General features: G+C 43.8%; 1 protein-coding gene across 1 annotated transcript in view; it reads right to left on the reverse strand.

Annotated features, from left to right (window-relative positions):
• The window catches only part of DNAH5 (dynein axonemal heavy chain 5), a 159,906-nt gene extending 142,558 nt beyond the window's left edge, over positions 1 to 17,348 (reverse strand). Inside the window, exons 1-5 of the mRNA XM_056854233.1 lie at positions 17,233 to 17,348; positions 12,538 to 12,672; positions 11,055 to 11,139; positions 10,419 to 10,567; positions 987 to 1,208 (exon numbers count right to left, since the gene is read on the reverse strand). Coding sequence (XP_056710211.1) covers positions 987 to 1,208; positions 10,419 to 10,567; positions 11,055 to 11,139; positions 12,538 to 12,672; positions 17,233 to 17,289 — 648 coding nt within the window. The 5' untranslated portion in view covers positions 17,290 to 17,348. The remainder of the gene's footprint in view (positions 1 to 986; positions 1,209 to 10,418; positions 10,568 to 11,054; positions 11,140 to 12,537; positions 12,673 to 17,232) is intronic.
• Between the last annotated feature and the right edge of the window lie 2,469 nt (positions 17,349 to 19,817).

Raw genomic sequence — 19,817 nt, forward strand, 5'->3', positions numbered from 1 at the left:
CTGATTGATCTGTATTAGAATATATCAATATCTAACTGCATTCTGGGGATGGGAATTCTGAAGCTAATCAGCTTCCCATTGACAAAACATCAGGAATGCCCTGAAAGGCAGTTTGTCTGCCAGTACTTACCTTCCACCACAATGCTCAACTGCAGGTGAGTGTTTTAGAGTGCCCCCTCAGTTCACACAGTATACCCTCAAGGCCCCCAAACCTGTCCAGCATTCCAGGCAACCCATAAAACTCCTGTCCATCTGCAAAGGCCTGTGGAATCCACCGACATGCACTCTAACTACTGTACTGGCCACCATCTTATCTAGTTGGGCCTTGGACTCTGCTACTTCTAACAGCAGGCAGAGGGTCGCAGAACTGAATAGTCCTCCACACACACAGTGATAAAGAAGAAGAGTTGGTTTTTATATGCCGACTTTCTCTACTTTTTAAGGAGAAACAAACCGGCTTACAATCCCCTTCCCTTCCTCTCCCCACAACAGACACCCTGTGAGGTAGGTGAGGCTGAGAGTGCTGTGACTAGCTCAAGATCACCCAGCTGGCTTCATGTGTAGGAGAGGGGACACCAACCTGGTTCACCAGCTTAGAGTCTGCTGCTCATGTGGAGGCGTGGGGAATCAAACCCGGTTCTCCAGATTAGAGTCCACCATTCTTAACCACTACACCACGCGGGTGGTAAAGTGACTGTGATCAGCAGACTTACAAAAAGCTCCCCATATTTCCATCAGTAATGGCTTTCAAGTATCTCAAAACACTTACAGATAGGTTAATTGGAATTTTATAACCAATTAATTCTTGAATATACCTAATCTCTTGCATATTACAGTTTCATCTGATAGGCATAAAAAGTTGTCCCATGATCACCGCTTCAACTTGGCCAACAGTTTTCAGGACTATTCACATGCATTTTTAGCATCCTAGTGTGCAACTCCTACCAACGTATTTTCTTTGGGTGATCACGGACACACGGGCCTACCTTCTCCAACAAGCTCTGCTGAGCTCCTGAAAGGACGCTAACAAATCCCTCTAGAGAAGATAGGAAGTCCTGTTTCACTTTGGCTCCCTTCTGAGGACCCCCAAGCTCTCCCCAGCCAGAGTCCATCATCCTCAGAGCTGGAATAAAGATGTCCGCAAGCAAGTGCTGCACGCTATTCAGTAAGCCACCGTGACTCGCATCCAACATATTGAAAGCCACTTCCTGAGAATGACATGACAGACAGCCATTGTTAGTTTGGACATCTCGTTCCTTCATTCATTAAAGACTTGTATTCCATGGGTCTCTTTGAAGTTCAAGGTGGCTGACAACTTACTCCATAATACCATAACATACCACAAAAAAGGCCATGTGTGTAGCTCTCATATCTTGCTATATGCCCACACAAATAACACAACCTTCTAGAGCACTCCAGAGAGGATGCCCCTTTACCTCTGTAGGGAGCCCATTCCACAATGAAAAGGGAGGAAGAGGAAGAGGAAGAAGAACAGTTGGTTTTTATAAGCCGACTTTCTCTCCCTTTTAAGGAGAATCAAACTGGCTTACAATCACTTTCCCTTCCTCTCCCCACAACAGACACCTTGTGAGGTAGGTGAGGCTGAGAGAGCCCTAAGAGAACTGTGACTAGCCCAAGGTCATCCAGCTGGATTCATGTACAGAAGTTGGGGAACCAACCCAGTTCTCCAGATTAGAGACTGTCCCTAATGTGGAGGAGGGGGGAATCAAACCTGGTTCTCCAGATTAGAGTTGTCACAGATTTCGACATATGGGGAACATATGGATATTATAGTTTGATTAGTGTTGTACATAGACAGAAGCTTCCTTATTTTGAATCATTTCTTGACTCATTGAGCTCTCATTGAAATGCATTCAGAGGCTTATCTCTCCCTGATATTAGTTCAAGCAGCCAAGAACTGACACTTAGTGTAGAGACTTTGAAAATATGCCAAGTCTTACATCTACATGTAAGGAATGTCTCCTTCTCCTGCTCAGCTCAAAGGGACTGAGAAGTGTTTAACAGGGAAAACATATGAAGCTGGAAAAATGATGTTAGCTTTATTAACAATAAAGTATTCAGTACAGTTACTATCATATTATTGTAGCATTCAATGTATTAAACTGTTAATAGAATTAAATGAAATATTGAATTACCATGTTTCAGGAAACCAAATAGATGATTGTATACATGGACATCACCAGACGGCTAGTATAGAAATCAAATAGATTACATAATTGGAAGCAGAAGATGGAAAAGCTCTATTCTCTCGGCCAAAACAAGACCAGGAGCCGACTGCGATACAGATCACGAATTGTTAATATCGAAAATCAAGATAAAACTTAAGAAAAACACCAGAACATTCATAGCACCAAAATACAGTCTAAGCAATATTCTTGAAGAGTTTAAAGACCATGTAAAGAACATATTTGCATTATTGAGTTCAAGTGAATGTAAACCTGAAGAATTATGGGTGGGAACTAGAGATATTATCAAGGAAGAATGTGCAAAGACTATTCCTGTAGCCAAAAGAAATGAAAAACCTCAATGGATGTCTAAGGAAACTCTTAAAATTGCCAAAGATAGACGAGAAGCAAAAGTAGAAGGTGACAGAAACAGAATCAAAAATCTAAGTGCAACGTCCCAGCGACTCGCATATAGAGACAAAGAGAACTATTATAATAACCAGTGTAAAGAAATAGAAGAGAACGACAACAACAAAAGGAAGAACAAGAGATCTGTTCCACAAGATCCAAGAAATCAAAGGGAAATTTAAAGCATGGTTAGACATGCTGAATGATCAGCATGGAAATACATTAACTGAACAGGACAAAATAAAGAAAAGGTGGGAACAATACACTGAAGAACTATACAGAAGAGATGAAAGGATGACAGATTCTTTCCAAGAAGAATATTTTGAAGAAGAACCTACAGTTTTAGAAAGTGAAGTGAAAGCTGCACTGAGAGCAATCGGGAGAAACAAATCACCAGGAGAAGATGGGATATCAATAGCGCTATTCCAAGCCACAGAAATAGAGTCCATCAAAATCTTGACAAGAATATGCCAACAGATATGGAAAACAAAACAATGGCCCACAGACTGGAAACAATCCATTTACATTCCAATTTCCAAGAAAGGAGACATCAAAGATTGCAGCAACTATCGGACCATCGCATTAATTTCTCACGCAAGTAAAGTGATGCTCAAAATCTTACAGCAAAGACTGTTACCATATATGGAACGAGAAATGCTTGATGTTCAAACTGGATTCAGAAAAGGAAGAGGCACTAGAGATCATATTGCAAATATACGTTGGTTACTGGAGCATACGAGAGAATTTCAGAAGAAAATCAGCTTGTGTTTCATAGATTACAGCAAAGCATTTGACTGTGTGGATCACGAAAAGCTATGGCTGGTTTTAAAGGAAGTGGGTGTGCCACTACATCTGATCGTTTTGATGCGCAACCTGTACTCTGGACAAGAGGCCACAGTTAGAACAGAATATGAAGAAATGGAATGGTTTCCAATTGGCAAAGGTGTCAGACAAGGATGTATTTTATCTCCCTAATTCTTCAATCTATATGCAGAACATATAATTAGGAAAGCTGGATTAGATTTAGATGAAGGTGGAGTGAAAACTGGAGGGAGGAACATTAATAATTTGAGATATGCCAATGACACTACATTATTGGCAGAAAATAGTGAAGATTTGAAATGACTACTGCTGAAAGTTAAAAGAGAAAGTGCCAAAGAAGGACTACAGCTGAACATCAAGAAAACAAAAGTAATGACTACAGGAGAATTACACAACTTTAAGGTTGACAATGAGGAAATTGAAATTGTTCAAGACTTTCTATTCCTTGGCTCCACCATCAACCAAAAGGGAGACTGCAGCCAAGAAATCAGAAGGAGATTGAGACTGGGAAGGGCAGCCATGAAGGAGCTAGAAAAGATTTTGAAGTGTAAGGATGTGTCACTGGCCACCAAGATTAGATTAACTTATGCCATTGTATTCCCTATTACTATGTATGGATGTGAAAGCTGGACATTGAAGAAAGCTGATAGGAAGAAAATAGATTCCTTTGAAATGTGGTGTTGGAGGAGAGTGTTACGAATACCGTGGGACTGCCAAAAAAACAAATCAGTGGGTTATAGATCAAATCAAGCCTGAACTGACCCTAGAAGCTAAAATGACTAAACTGAGGCTGTCATACTTTGGTCACAACATGAGAAGACAGGAGTCACTGGAAAAGACAGTCATACTAGGAAAAGTTGAGGGCAGCAGTAAAAGAGGAAGACCCAACAAGAGATGGATGGACTCAATAAAGGAAGCCACAGCCCTCAATTTGCAAGATCTGACAAAGCTGTCAAAGATAGGACATTTTGGAGGACTTTCATTCATAGGGTCACCATGAGTCGGAAGCGACTTGACGGGACTTAACACACACACATTGAATTACCAATAGAACTAACTGCTGTGTATTATTGTAACAAAATCATGGAATAAAGTAACTGGACAGTTCTTACACCAGGAAGATGTAACCAAGGTTTTTCCTAGTCTCTTCAAATGTTTTAAATAGCTCAGTATGTTTTTCATAATGTTTTCTCATCTCCAAATGACTAATAGACACATTAGTCCTAATGCCAGAAAAAGATAACTGATTGTAAAACGTAAAGAGAAGAAACATTATAATGCATATTTGTAAAAGACCTATGTACTTTTTATAAAGGTGAATGATCCCAAAATTGGATTCTTTACAATTATTTGACATTGATGTTAAGCTGTAATGATATTAAACTGTCAATATATATTAAAGACAGTAGAAGTTGTCAATGCTAGTATCTGATGGTATTGAGAATGTAAAAGGAACTCCGTGAAAGAGGCTAAGAAGTGCTTAGATGAGAGGGTCTAAGATGTGCTTAAACAAAGCAGTAGAAACAGAGCAGTCTTGAACTGCAACAGAACTTCTGCTCTCACATTATTTAATAACTATGTTAGATCTAATATATTAGATATAGGTGTCGAGACACAGGAAAGTTAGATCTCTCCAATCTTTGCATAGATCGGAGTTTCTCACAGAGGTCTCTCCAATATATGGAGAGTCATAGAGATACCTCCAATCTTTGGGTAGATTGGAAAGTCTCAGATTTCTCCAATATCTGGAGGATCTTAGAGATCTCCTCAGTCTTTGCATAGACTGGGAGTTCTCAGATCTCTCCAGTCCTTATGGACTGGAGGTTCTCACAGATTTCTCTGATCTTTGCGTAGATTGGAGGTTCTCATAGAGATCTCTCTAGTCTTTGCATAGCCTAGAGGTTCTCAGAGATGTCTCCAAAATATGGAGAATCTCGTAGATATCCCGTCTTTGCATAGACTGGGGGGGTCTTAGGAAACTTGATTTGGTAACGTATGTCTACTTACTTACATACTATTCTATTTATTTGAATCAAGATACTTTTAACTAAATAAGATTCCTATAACTGTTTTATTCTAAGGTTTAAATCTTTAACTAAGAGCTTGTTTTTAACATGAAGCATGTTTAAGATTTTTGATGTTTAACTGTTGTAACATTGTTAGTACTTTTCTATTAATTTTTAAGATTTTACATGCATGCATATACATACATATTCTGTTTGAAGCTATACAATAAAAAGAGATTACTTGCGTAAGTTAAATAAGTTGTGTCCTGCTTATTAGGTGATGAACTGAATAAGATAACAAACCACTTCTTAGGAAGGGGTCGATTCTAAGAGCATAACCACTGAAAGGCATTGACCTGCTTCAGAGTCCACCACTCTTAACAACTACACCACACTGGCTCTCAAAATCTCTGTCAAAAAGTACCCCCATTTCTAGTAAATGTCAAGTGAGTGATTCTTAGAGGGCAGATAGGTTAGCAGGAGCTGACTGTGCCCTGGCATAAGAGGGAGGCTAATTTTAGGGAAGAAGTCCACACAAGGCTAGTTGCTTTAGAAAAGAAACATCCGCTCTTTATTCATCAAAGAAATCCACACTGTGATGGGAAAGCAATTATGGGCATCATAGCTAGGATCTAGGATAGGATCTAGATTAGGATGGGGATAGATTCATTATGGAATTTGGGGGGGGGGTTGACCTGCTGCTGAGGAAATAAAATTAAACACGAAGCATTTTTATCTTGAATAGGGTTGCACTGCACACAGTGGTTTTGCAAACTGGCTTGGATAAATGATTAAGGACTGTTAGTCTACACTGCTGTGTGTAGCTTATTGTAAGTAGGATCCTAATTATGTGATTTCTGCACTGCTTATAGGTGTCACGTGAATACTTATGCTCTGCTTCCGTTCTTTCTGGTGGTTTCAGACTTCTAAAATCCCAATGCATTGGTTATTGAATTTTTGTGATTGTGCAGGCTCATAAGAGCATAAGAGAAGCCCTGCTAGATCAGACCAAGGCCCATCAAGTCCAGCAGTCTGTTCACACAGTGGCCAACCAGGTGCCTCCATGAAGCCCACAAAGAGGACGACTGCAGCAGCATTATCCTCCCTGTCTTCCACAGCACCTAATGTAATAGGCAGGCTCATAAGAACATAAGAAAGGCCCTGCTGGATCAGACCAAGACCCGTCAAGCCCAGCAGTCAGTTCACACAGCAGCCAACCAGCTGCCTCTAGGAAGCCCACAAACAAGATAACTGCAGCAGCATTATCCCGCCTGTGTTCCACAGCAGCTATTATAATAGGCATGCTCCTCTGATCCTGGAGAGGATAGGTATGCATCATGACTAGTATCCATTTTTACTAGCAGCCGTGAATAGCCCTCTCCTCCATGAACATGTCCACTCCCCTCTTAAAGTCTTCCAAGTTGGCAGCCATCACCACATCCTGTGGCAGGGAGTTCCACAATTTAACTATGCTCACTATGTGTAATCCACCTTGAGTCTCTGTGAGAAAGGTGGACTATATATAACGTAAATAAATAAATAAATCTTAGCAAAATAATGAGAGTTTTTCATTGTAAGGAACTCCACTCTAGACAGGACAGAGGATTCTAATCTAGTCTAACTAGGATGGATGGATGGATGGATGGATGGATGGATGGATGGATGGATGGATGGATGGATGGATGGATGGGTGGGTGGATGGGTGGATGGGTGGATGGGTGGATGGGTGGATGGGTGGATGGGTGGATGGGTGAATGGATGGGGTGGCAGGGAAAATGCCCTGCTCTCATGGTAGCAAGATGGAGAGAGAGAGAATGAGTCAGCCAGAAAAAAGATTCCCTGAGAGAAGAAATTAACACATCAAAGGGACAGCAGCAGAGCAGTGGAAAGGAAACATGCTCAGGGCCCTGACCAATCTGTCTCTCTGACTCTCTGAAGTTCCCCTCTGGAGTCTAAGGCAAAGTCCCTCACTCACTTCTAACCATTCAGAGCGCATGTTGCTCTCAAAAAGGTCAGAAAGAAAGAGCACAAAGAAAGAAAGAGAAGGAGACAGCCCCTATGAAATACTGGTGTGCTTGGTGCAAAGAGACGCTGCACAGTCCTTCACTTCCAACAGGATGGCCAGGAGACAGCAACAGAAAGAGTGGACCTGGCACACAGGGAAACATGAAGAAAGGCTGCCCTTCAGACATGTGGGTTCCAGGCCGTGAATGTGCATTAAAGATTATAACCAGCACTTGAATTAAGCTGGGAGGGGGGAGCAGGCAGCCAATGTAGCTATTTCCAAACCTGTGAGATATGCACCCATCAGCTAACTGATTGATTGATTTTATACCCTCCCCTCCCCGGCCTATGCCAGGCTCAGAGCAGCTTCCCACAAAAGTATACAACTATGGGGGTTACCGCACTTGTATTCCCATCAATGTATTAAGAGTTTGAAAACGTTATAAAAAATACTGTTTGCACTTTGTTTGGCCCCTTTAGCTGTGAAGACGTCTTCCAACCATTTATAAGCCGTGGTATCCCAAAACCCTTTTAAAGAGATGTTTTTTATAACATTTTCAAACTCTTAATACATCGCTGGGAATACAAAGGGCGGTAACCCCCTATAATGACATCCATTAAAACATATCACACTGAATTAAAACTAGACTCCATATAAAACATATAAGGCACCCTGATTCAATAACCCCTATAAAATACACCAGCTAGGTTGGCAATGATGAAACTCTGCAAGGCCAAATCCCTCCAAGGAGCACAACAGCCTAAGGCCAAGAGGGCAAACAGCATAAGGGGTGGAGAAGGTACAGAGAGGAAAGGATAAAAAAGGTTATGATAGGAAATATGGGGAAGGGAAGGGGCAGGGAGGTCAGCTGATCTATAACCTGTCACTGCCCTCAACCATATGCCTGGCGGAACATCCCCCAAACGCTGGCCATTCATCAACAGATATAGCTTGGTGTCAGCATATCGATGGCAATCCAGCCTGAAGCTCCTAACCAGCTGGGCAAGGGGACGCATGCAGATGTTAAAAAGGACTGGGGAGAGAACTGCTCCCTGGGGGACCCCACATAACAAGGGTTGCCGTGTGGAGACACACACACACCCCTGAACGCCACCCTCTGTCTCTAACGCTGGAGAGATGAGATCAGCCACGGAAGGTCAATCCCACAGACTCCGATACTGACGAGGCAGCGGATCCATAGATCATGGCTGACTGTGTCGAACGCTGCTGAGAGATTTAACAACAGCAGTGCCAACCAGCCCCGATCCAGCTGCCTTCGGAGCTCATCTGTGAGGGCAACCAGCACTGTCTCCATCTCATGGCCAGGCCAGAAGCTAGGCTCGAAAGGGTTTAGGACTGATTCTTCCTCCAGGAAGGCCTGCAGCTGCTCAGCCATTGCTCGTTCAACTACCTTACCCAGAAATGAAAGAGTCAAGACTGGGCAGTAGTTGGCTAGATTCGGTGGATCTAGAGATGGCTTCTTTAACAACGGGGTCACCACCACCTCCTTCAGCATTTCCAGGAAGACCCCTGAACTCAGGGACAGATTGATAATATCTTCCAGGGAAGCTCATATCCCCCACACACACTGGCTTTCACCAGCCAGGAAGGGCACGGATCAAGGATGCAAATGGTTGGGCTATCAGCTGACTGCAACCTGTCTACATCAGAACTGGAGAGCCGTCTGAATTGACCCAAAGATGGGACCCAAATATGGCTGCATATGAATGGAAAGGGTGTGAAGAGGGTCATGCCTTTGAGTGACTATACTCTTAGAATGGACCACTTCCTGAGAAGTGATATGTTATCTTATTCAGATAGTCTCCTACTAAGCAGGACTCAACGACTTTACCTACTTTTAAAAAACAAGTCTTTTTATTGATGTACTTCTAGTAAATATGTGTAAATGCAAGTTACAAAGTCTTTATATTCAGTTATAATGTATGCAGTAACAATGTATTCTGTTACAATGTATGCAGTAAAGCAAGCAATTCTTACATACTATTCAGTTTTAAAATCCAACTCTTAAAATATAACAAATAAGTCTGATTTAGTTCTAATTCACATTCTAGAATAATAATTCAAAGCCATACATACCGATACCGTCTTCTGAGACATCTGAATGAGGTCTGAAGTACTAGCTCTTTCTTGCCTGTATTTATACTGTTTCAATCACGTTGGAAAGGAGTTGAAAAACCCCTGAACACCTGTTCTCATGAGGGTTGCTCTGTAGCCCTGCTTTAGGAATGGGGTTGGTTGCTTTACAGGGTTGCTCTACTTCAGAAGACCATATTTGGACATCCACTTCCTTTAAGCTAAGCGTACTATTTCTCAAATAGTCAGCGTTGAGTTTTGTGTATACATTTTATAACCAAGTTTACCATCATTCTCATCACAATAACCATACGATTAGTTTAAATCAATGCATTAATTTCTAGCATTTTGCTTTCATATTTAAATCATAAAACACAATATATAGTTTTCATTAGTTAGCATCGATAGCCTTGTAGTGTGGAGGGGAGAGAACATCTCTATTCATGATGTTATTGGAAGGGCAGGAAGACAGTCTATAGCTAAACAAATATAAAAAGAGGGCTCTGCTCTTCTCCCCTGAAATGGCTGGAGAAGGTCAGGAAAAAATAGGAAAAGCTCATTAAGTCTGTCAGCTCTGAACCTGATATATTTGCCAGTATATTTCAGAAACATAAGCCTCTGGTTTAATATTTCCAGGCTTTCTTTCCTTCTTAAAAAGTAACTAAAACTTCTGCTATATAGTTTGCAGTTTAGTCTTAGTTAGGTGCTTCAGACTGGAGTCATGAGACAATCTACGGTTGGTTTGCTCGTGAAATGGGAACGCATCTACCAAGGAGACAAGGAGTTTCACTGGATGCAATTATTCCGTTTGCTATTCCAGAAGTATGATGGACAGGGAAGAAGTTCAGTGTGACCAAGAGACTGAATTTCTGCACTGCCATATGTTGCATTACTTACATTATGGATGTTCTCTGCAGTGATTGCTTTGGAAGGGTTAGTTCTAATGAAGAACACACATATGCCGGTCAAGGCAACATCCTTTCCTTCTGTTATGAATACTTTAGCCTTTTTGTTCTTAGCCGAGGTTGCACCTGCCGGGCCAAGCCCTGTAATATTTCAAGAGGAATCAGAATATCACATTAGACAAGGGGCTGTAACTCAACAGCCTCCCCTCCTTTTCTAAAAAGGAGGAGGAGTCACAGTTTTCACTCATTCAGGCCACCTACAATTAAAATCTGGGTATTTCACCCATGTGTCAACTTTTATTTAAATGTGGCCACAATCCATTTCTTCCTGCACCTATAGCTCACAGAGCTGTGCACCTTAAGAGGGGGTTCTGCATGACTCAGTGTACTTTTTGCTGGCTCTAAGCTGCCCATCTGCATCCTCTGGGGGCAACAAGCAAGGCGGAATTACTGCTCTGTGCAGACACACCCAGGCCACTCGCTACGCATGACATGAAGGTGTGTTGCCCTGCATTTGACGAAGGCGTGTTCAGCCAAGGGCCAAAAGGAGGGGAAAGCTTCAGGGATCTTCTCTCCTTCGTGCACAAGGGGATATTCCTAGCGGTGCTCTAGGCGTGCATTTCCCTACCTGCTTCAGATGCCTCGACGTCTTGATAGTAGAACATGAGATGGCGAAAGCCCCCAGCCACAAAGAATTTATCGATACGGTCAATCTGTTGAAAATCAAAGTTAATTAATCATACACTCGGAAGCTGGGTGATTAGACGTAAATGAGCAGAGTCTGATCATGGATCAGATAATTTGTGCCTTGTGCATTTTGTATGTTTTTTTAAAAATGTAATGCCTTGTATATTGTGTGTGTATAGTATAAATTTGCTGTGCCCTGTTCATTCTGTAGTATGTAACTTTCCCTAAAGGAGAATATGTATGTTCAAAACACACTTGGAATCAGCTTAGTCATAATCACCACATCACTTCACTATGTGGAGCCGCTAGACAGAAGCCATGTGTGGAAACGCCACATGGATGGAGTAATCTCTCATGTTAGAATGCAGAAAGTGAAAATTCAGGCATCCAACACATCCAACAGTGAGAGAAGCTTAGAGGTATTCCAAGATAGAGATGGGTCATTTGATGAAGACACACTGAGATGGCATCTCCACATAGTGAAGCGATGTGGCTATTATGACTAAGCTGATACCAAGTGTGTTGTGAACATACATGTTCTCCTTTAGGGAAAGTTACATACTACAGAATGAACAGGGCACAGCAAATTTATACTATACACACACACATATATACAAGGTATCACATTTAAAAAACATACAAAATGCATGGGGCACAAATTATCTGATCCATGATCAGACCTTGCTCATTTTTTTTTTAAAGTCAGAAGCAGCCAGTGGTGTCTGGGGGCTGGATTGGGGCCATTGTGCTAAGAGGAAGGATTTAACTCTTACTATCCCATTCAAAATACACCCCCCCCCCCGAAATTGCGAGTAGTTCTATGGAGAAAAGTTGCAATATGGATCCTGTTTTTTTCCACAACTGAAAAAAAAAATGCCTACCTCTCATCTCCAGTTCCCACCCACCCCCCGATCAGTGTGTATAGCGGCTAGAGCATTAGACTGAAACTAATGGTTTTCTGAGCAACCATTTGGTTTCAGCACAAGGAAACAAGCAAAACTTCTGACCTTCGAAGCATATGGCCCAACATTCACAACAAACATTCTATCTGGAAGAAGGAGAAGGAGGGTTGGTTTTTCTCTACCACTTAAGGGAGAATCAAACCGGCTTATAACCACCTTCCCTTCCCAACCCCACAACAGACACCATGTGAGGTAGGTGGGGCTGAGAGAACTCCAACTAGCCCAAGGTCACCCAGCTGGCCTTATGTGTAGGAGTGGGGAAACAAATCCAGTTCACCAGATTAGCATCCACCGCTCATGTGGAGGAGCGGGGAATCAAACCCGGTCCTCCAGATCAGAGTCCACCTCTCCAAACCACTGCTCTTAACCATGACACCACGCTGGCGCTCAACAATCCCTGGGCATTCCACTATTTCTGCAGGCCCTGGCTCCCACCTTCAAAAGCACAGTGCATCACCGTACCCGAGTTCCTTCGAGGACGGCATCCTCCACTTCACTCTTCTCCAGATCCACACAGGAAGCCACAATTGACAGGATGTAATCATGTCTCCCGTCTAGGTGAGCCCGTTTGGCCTCTTTCTCCTCCTTCAGCTTTTGCTGTACAAACAAAAGGTCCATTATTCCAGTTTAGGGAAACCTGGTATTCAGTAGATATGTCTGAAGTACATGAACTCCTGATATGCTGACCTTGGAGTCAAAAACTTTTCCAGACCCTCAGTTTCACAGTGCTAAAACCAGTAACCAGTTTCACAGTGCTAAAGCTGTAACCCCCTCCATGAGAGACTCTCAGGATAAGGAAGCAATACAGCATGGAGAAAGCTGGAGATTCACAAACCATGCTTACAAGCAGTACCATTAAGTCAATGGTGCTTACTTCCAAGAAAACATGAATAGCATTTGGCTGTGAAGGTAGACAGGAGTAGGGTTGCCAACCTCCAGGTGGTGAATAACGTTAGTTGAAACCACAAACAGCACACAGCTCAGTCTTATAGTGAATAATGCTTATTTAGTAATAAATAATGCAATATCAGGTTCTCTTTAGTTTGGACTATGGTATAGAGGTGATACCTGGTTACATATCTGCGTTGTTACCTGAGAACCTGATATTGCATGTTTTTTGCTTTATTATTACTAAATGATTTATTATTACTAAATAAGCATTATTCACTATAAGACTGAGCTGTGTGCTGTTTGTGGTTTCAACCTCCAGGTGGTAGCTGGAGATCTCCCACTATTCCAACTGCTCTCCAGCCGATATAGATCAGTTCACCTGGAGAAAATGGCCGTTTTGGCAATTGGACTTTACGGCATTGAAGTCCCTCCCCAAACCCTGCCCTCCTCAGGCTCCACTCCAAAAACCTCTTGCTGGTGGCAAAGAGGGACCTGGCAACCCTATTTGCAGCCCACCTTTCAGTTTCCAACTGTGCCCATTTTCAAGAGCTCCAAGCACTGGGGGTATGCAAAGAGTCGTAAATTTCAGTCAATTTTCATGTAAGGCATTTTATGCATTCTCAGTTTCCTCCCCTCTAACTTCCCGTTTCTTCAAGGGGGTGGATTCAGCTACGCACGCATTTTGCCCCCTCTAGTGGTCAATTCGATATAACACCAGTTTTTACGAAGCACGAAAAGCTGCTGATTTAAACTACGGGGAGGAGAAACGCTTCATTTCAAGCTGTGTGATGTCGAATTGGCCACCAGAGGGAGCAAAAGGCACACGAGGAAACTGAGAATGGATAAAAAGCCTAACTTGAGACACCGGATGTGGCAGAATATTTTCTCACTCCTACTGCAGCCTCCAGTGGCTGTTTAAGTGCCCTTATCTGTAGAGAGCACAAGCAGTTCATGACCCCAGGCTCTGTCCCCAGAGATGTCCCATACCACCTGGCTCAGGAAAGGCCCACTGACCACACATTCTCAGAGGAGATCTTACTAGGCCAGGCAAATCCTTACCATGCCCCTGGCACAATGCACACCCAAATGGGGGTCCAGCAGTAGGGTTGCCAGGTCCCTCTTTGCCACTGGCGGGAGGTTTTTGGAGTGGAGCCTGAGGAGGTCAGGGTTTGGGGAGGGGAAGGGCTTCAATGCCTTAAAATCCAATTGCCAAAGCGGCCATTTTCTCCAGGTGAACTGATCTCTATCGGCTGGAGATAAGTTGTAGTAGCAGGAGATCTCCAGCTACTATCTGGAGGTTAAGTAGGAAGACAGCACGTGGCTCGATTGAGCCACGTGCTGTCTTCCTACTTAGCATTCACTATTTCCAGCATAGGTTTTTTCACTACCTGGAGGTTGGCAACCCTAGTCAGCAAGACAGATGGGGGAGTAAGGCTGAAAAGACCCCCATGAGATCTCCACTGCACATATGGGAAGGCTTGGACTCTGACACGTGTTTTGGGGGAGACTCATTGATAGGGCTGCCAGGTGGGTGGTTTTGGCTGGCAATTGCCCACCAATCCACCCAGCCGAACCGCAGCAGCAATCGTGTGTGCGCGCCGGCACTTGCATGCAATGACATCACTTCCGATTTTCCTTCCAAAAGTGCCGCATCACCATGGCCGATTTAATACTCGGGGGGGTTGAGTGTTAAATCGGCTGCAGCGATGCTGCCCTTCCGGAAGCAAAACCAGAAGTGATGTCATCACATGCGCAGCCGCCCCAGCTCCGCCCCCTAAAACCTCCCGCCAATCGGGAGGGAGGACCTGGCAGCCCTACTCATTGAGCCCAGCGACTATGTTAGAAACTTTCAGAAATTCTAAAACGCCTCTTTCTCAAAATGAGGTACAAATGTCGTTTAAATTTTTAGTCTTCTGTCCACATATGCCACTTGGCTTTCTGAAGACTTCTTACCATGCATTAAAACAAAACAAAAAAAAGTCCCATGATTTAGGAAAGCAACAGGTAAGAGTGAAAGATCTCGTTCCACCTTGGCAGCAATTGCTTCCAATGGCTTGATCAAAGCAGCCAGGAAAATTGCTAGGCAACCGGTAACCCAAGGCACTGCAAAACAAAACATGACTTCCCGGCCGTTTCTATTCTCCCAGTCTCGTTTGCAGCTGGGAACCTAGTTTACATTCAGCAAATAGTACTGAACGTGTGTTCAAGCCTTATGTACAAACCACGACAGAACGAAGACCTTTACCGTGCAATGCTAAGTAGAGTCACACCTTTCTACGCCCATTGAAATTAGTGGGCTTAAAAGGGTGACTTTTCTTAAGATTGCACTGTAAGTCCATGGCCTCAGAAGGACATAACCAGAGTCACAGAATGCGGTTTACCGGAAGTGAACAGAACGATGCTCCTGGAAAGCTCATAAATGTGCCATGGATGCAACCAACTTCCCCCCTGTTGCTTGTCCCCAGCATTTGTATTTAGAGACAGACTACTTCTGTACATGGAGGTTCCATTTACATAGCTAAAACAGATGTTCATAAACCTATAACAGTCCAAATGCAGAGGGAGGGAGAGGAGGCAATCAATAAGGAAAGTTATTGCAATAAAAACTCATCCATCATGTACGGAATCACATTCCAAAGTTAGTCCATACTGTACAGTGAAGATTACAAATCTCAAATGTACCCATATTAAAATATCTGCATTTCATATCAAATACCCCAGTTTAAGGATGAAACTATTAAGGCACTAAAAATTCATCATCAGATTTCCAGCTAGGTGGGGGGAAGGGGTTAGAACATAAGAAAGGTCCTGCTGGATCAGACCCAGGCCCATCAAGTCCAGCAGTCTGTTCACACAGTGGCCACCCAGGTGCGTCTAGGAAGCCCACAAGCAAGACGACGGCAACAGCAGCATCCTGCCTGTGTTTCACAGCACCTAATAGAATAGGCATCCTCATAAGAACATAAGCAGAGCCCTGCTGGATCTGACCCAGGCCCATCAAGCCCAGCAGTCTGTTCACACAGTGGCCAACCAGGCGCCTCTAGGAAGCCCACAAGCAAGACGACTGCAGCAGCAGCAGCATCTTGCCTGCGTTCCAAAGCACCAAAGATAATACTCATGCTCATAAGAACATAAGGAAAGCCATGCTTGATCAGACCAAGGTCCATCAAGCCCAGCAGTCTGTTCACCCAGAGGCAAACCAGGTGCCCTAGGAAGCCCCCAAACAAGGCGACTGCAGCAGCATTATCCTGCCTGCATTCCACGGCACCTAATATATTAGGCCTGCTCCTCTGATCCTGGAGAGGATAGGTGTGCATCATGACCAGTATCCATTTTTACTAGCAGCCGTGAATAGCCCTCTCCTCCATGAACATGTTCACTCCCCTCTCAAAGCCTTCCATGTTGGCAACCATCACCACATCCTGGTTAGAACTGGACAGGCACAAGCTGCATTAGCTAAGCTTGTAAGCCTCACATTATGAGGTGCCAGACCATTTCGAAAGGTATTAAAACTAACAAAGTACTACTTTGAGGTGATGCTCTGGGGCCTCGTAAACACGGCATAGCTTAGCGTGTCAATCCAGCCCTGAGGAGGAGATCTGTGAGGCGATTCGGAGCAGGGAGTAGCGATGGGGGAGTTTCACCCTGCTCCTACAGGGTTTTCCTAACAGGCCGCTCCTTCTCACGCGGAGGGGGAGGGAAAAAAACTGAATGGGGTGTCTGGTACAACAGGGAATGTCTCCCCAAAAGCAGGAAGTTAACCTAACCGTCGCCATAATTCAAAAGTCCCCCACCGCCGCCGCCCCAGCTGCTTTTGGAGTTTGAGTTACATTTCGGGAGTTTCGAGCCGGGATCCCAAAAGTCAGGTACAATTGCACACAAAATATTTATCTCATATTCAATAAGCAACGTAATATTATAGGCATGAAGCAATAACGATGATACGTTAATCTTCTATCAGTAGAAAATAACATTTTTTAAAAAAGCTTTGCATAAGAAAACCCCGCCACAGAAATCCACACCCTGAACGACAACCATCTGTCAGGTTCCCAGCTTTTCCAAGGCTAAGATTTTATATAGCTTAATATAAACTGAATCCAAGCGAGTGCTACAAAAGCAACTCCTAAGCAAGGCGGTATTGCTCCCACTTATGCAATGGTTCCTTACACTTTAAACAAATACAAATTACAGGAGTAGCATTATGTCCGTCTGGATTCCAATTGCAGGATTTCATATTAAGTGTGACTCCGCACCAAAGCCCCTTACCTTCAAAACTCTAGAAACGCTTTGTTTCCAAAGTTGTCGTCTGCCTGACTTAAACATCTGGTAAGGAAAAGTCTGGAAGCCTGCAACTAACTCTTAATTGTAAGCCAGTAAAACCATCATTTGCCTCACTGCTCCAAATGCTTCCATCAAAAAACGCTGGCGCCCAAAAGGACCTCTTGCTCAGATCAAAGGCCTTGGAAGTGTCAACGAGACCACGGTTGTCTGTTCCTAACCAAAATGTCTCTGATCAGATCCCAGCCCGTGAAAAGCAGTCGGCTAGTCGGCCAGAACTCATGAGTATGAGCTATGGAGATAAAACCAGCGTACTGTTTGGGTTGTTATGGCAGTATTGACTTAGGAGACGCCAGGCAAGATTACACGACAAGTACAACCATCAGTCTTCCGAGGTGCTTTTTGACATGCCTTTTCGTGTCTCTTGTTTGTTTCTGTCTGGGGGAAACATGAAGCAGAACATGGGAAAGCACAGGTTGGGGAGAAAACAGAATATCTTGAGATGATCCTGCATGTCGAGATAGCAATGGCTTTTCAAATAATCATCTGGAACTCGCAGGAAGTGTGAAGAACCCCATTGCAAACATGGGCAGCTTTGTCCTCTGAGTAGTTGAAATGTGGACAAACGTCCTGTGCCATGACAGCAGCTCCCGCAATCAGCATCTGATGCACCCACCCTAACTTTGCCGGGTGCACCATATGAAATCACTGCTTTAGAGAATGGTTCTGCAAACACAAAAGAGAAGGAACCAATAGTCTTCAAGGGTAGGTCTATAATTAACTTGCTTGTGCCACAGAACGCTATGATACTGTTGCACCAAACTGATCTTAGCCTCCTTGTGGATACAATCGACTTCTGTAACCCACACCTATCTGGATGCCATCTGCAATGCTCACAAGGAGAGGTTTGGGAGAGGCACATTGCAAAGCAAAATACAAAAAGGGGTGTTGTGGTGCCACCCAGTGGCAACAACTATAAATGCAACACAGCATTCCATTTGGTAAGGAATATTTACTTCCATGCAAATGTCTTATGTTCCCTCTTGAAAAGCAGCAAGACAGTGCCCATACAGAACAAAAGAGCAATCCCACGGCTGAGAGAAGCACACACTATTTCTGCATGCAGGACAGCATAATGGAGTTTGTTTCTAATCATATGATTAAGTGCTCAAGTGGTGGAGTCCTAGATGCAAAGACCACATCCACAAAATGTTTTACACTTTAAACGAGGGATGGCTGACTGGCAACCTAGAGACAGCTTCCATTCCCTAATACTCGGCCTAAGGCTGCCAGCTCCAGGTTGGGGGATTCCTGGAGGAGAAGAAGAAGAGCTGGTTTTTACATGCCGACTTTCTCTACCACTTAAGGGAGAATCAAATTGGTTTACAATCGCCTTCCCTTTCCCTCCCCCACAACAGACACCCTGTGAGGTGGGGGGGGCTGAGAGAGCTGTGACCAGCCCAAGGTCACCCAGCTGGCTTCATGTGGAGGAGTGGGGAATCGAACCCGGTTCTCCAGATTAGAGTCTGCTGCTCAAGTTTCAAGTGGGAAAACCAACCCAACTCACCAGATTAGCCTCTGCCGCTCATGTAGAGGAGCGGGGAATCAAACCCGGTTCTCCCGGTTAAGAGTCCACTCCTCCAAACCACCACTCTTAACCACTACACCACCTGCAGGTTGTGAAGCCCTCCAGGCAACTTTGGGCGGGCTCTCCAAGCAACGGGATGCAATTCCTTCATTGGACTGCTGGGCAGGGGCCCAAAGACTCTGCGGGACCCTGCAGAGCGAGGGACTGTTGCCACCTGGCTTGGGATATCACTGGAGGGTGCAACGAGGAATCCATTTGTGTATCGTTTGTGTGAGTGTATTGTGTTTGAGTGGCCAAGGAGGATCACGGTAGGGAGACCCTGCAGGGAAGTACAAGGGGAACCCCCGGTCTGCCACATGGAATTTCACAGGATGCAAAAGGAAAGTCCAAAACTGTTCGACACATATAATAGGAACATGGAATGTGAGAAGCATGAATCAAGGAAAGCTTGAAATTGTAATACAAGAAATGGAACGTTTAAACATCCTGGGAGCGAGTGAACTAAAGTGGCCTGGATTAGGACATTTTCAGTCAGAAAATTACGAAGTTTTTTATTCGGGGAATGGAAAAAACAGCAGAAACAGAGTTTCTTTAACACTGAGGCAAGATGTACCACAGGTAGGCAGGAGGTCTAATGCAAAGTCTGACCGAATAATATGAATCAGACTTCACGGAAAGCCTATCTACGTAAGTATCATTCAAATTTATGCCCCAACTACATATGCTGATGAGAAAGAAATTGAAAGCTTTTATGCAACCGTCCAGGAAGAAATTGATCACACACCTAAACAAGATATGCTGATAATCATAGGTAACTGGAAAGCAAAAGTAGGAAACAAAGCAGAATTAAATGTTGTTGGCAGATTTGGGCTAGGAGCACAGAATGAAGCAGGAGAACGACTCATAGAATTCTGTGAAGACAACAATTTGTTCATTGCGAACACATTTCAGACAACCGAACAGACGATTGTATACGTGGACATCA

The sequence above is a fragment of the Euleptes europaea genome, chromosome 8 (genome assembly GCF_029931775.1).
Source record: "Euleptes europaea isolate rEulEur1 chromosome 8, rEulEur1.hap1, whole genome shotgun sequence".
Classification (NCBI taxonomy): domain Eukaryota; kingdom Metazoa; phylum Chordata; class Lepidosauria; order Squamata; family Sphaerodactylidae; genus Euleptes; species Euleptes europaea.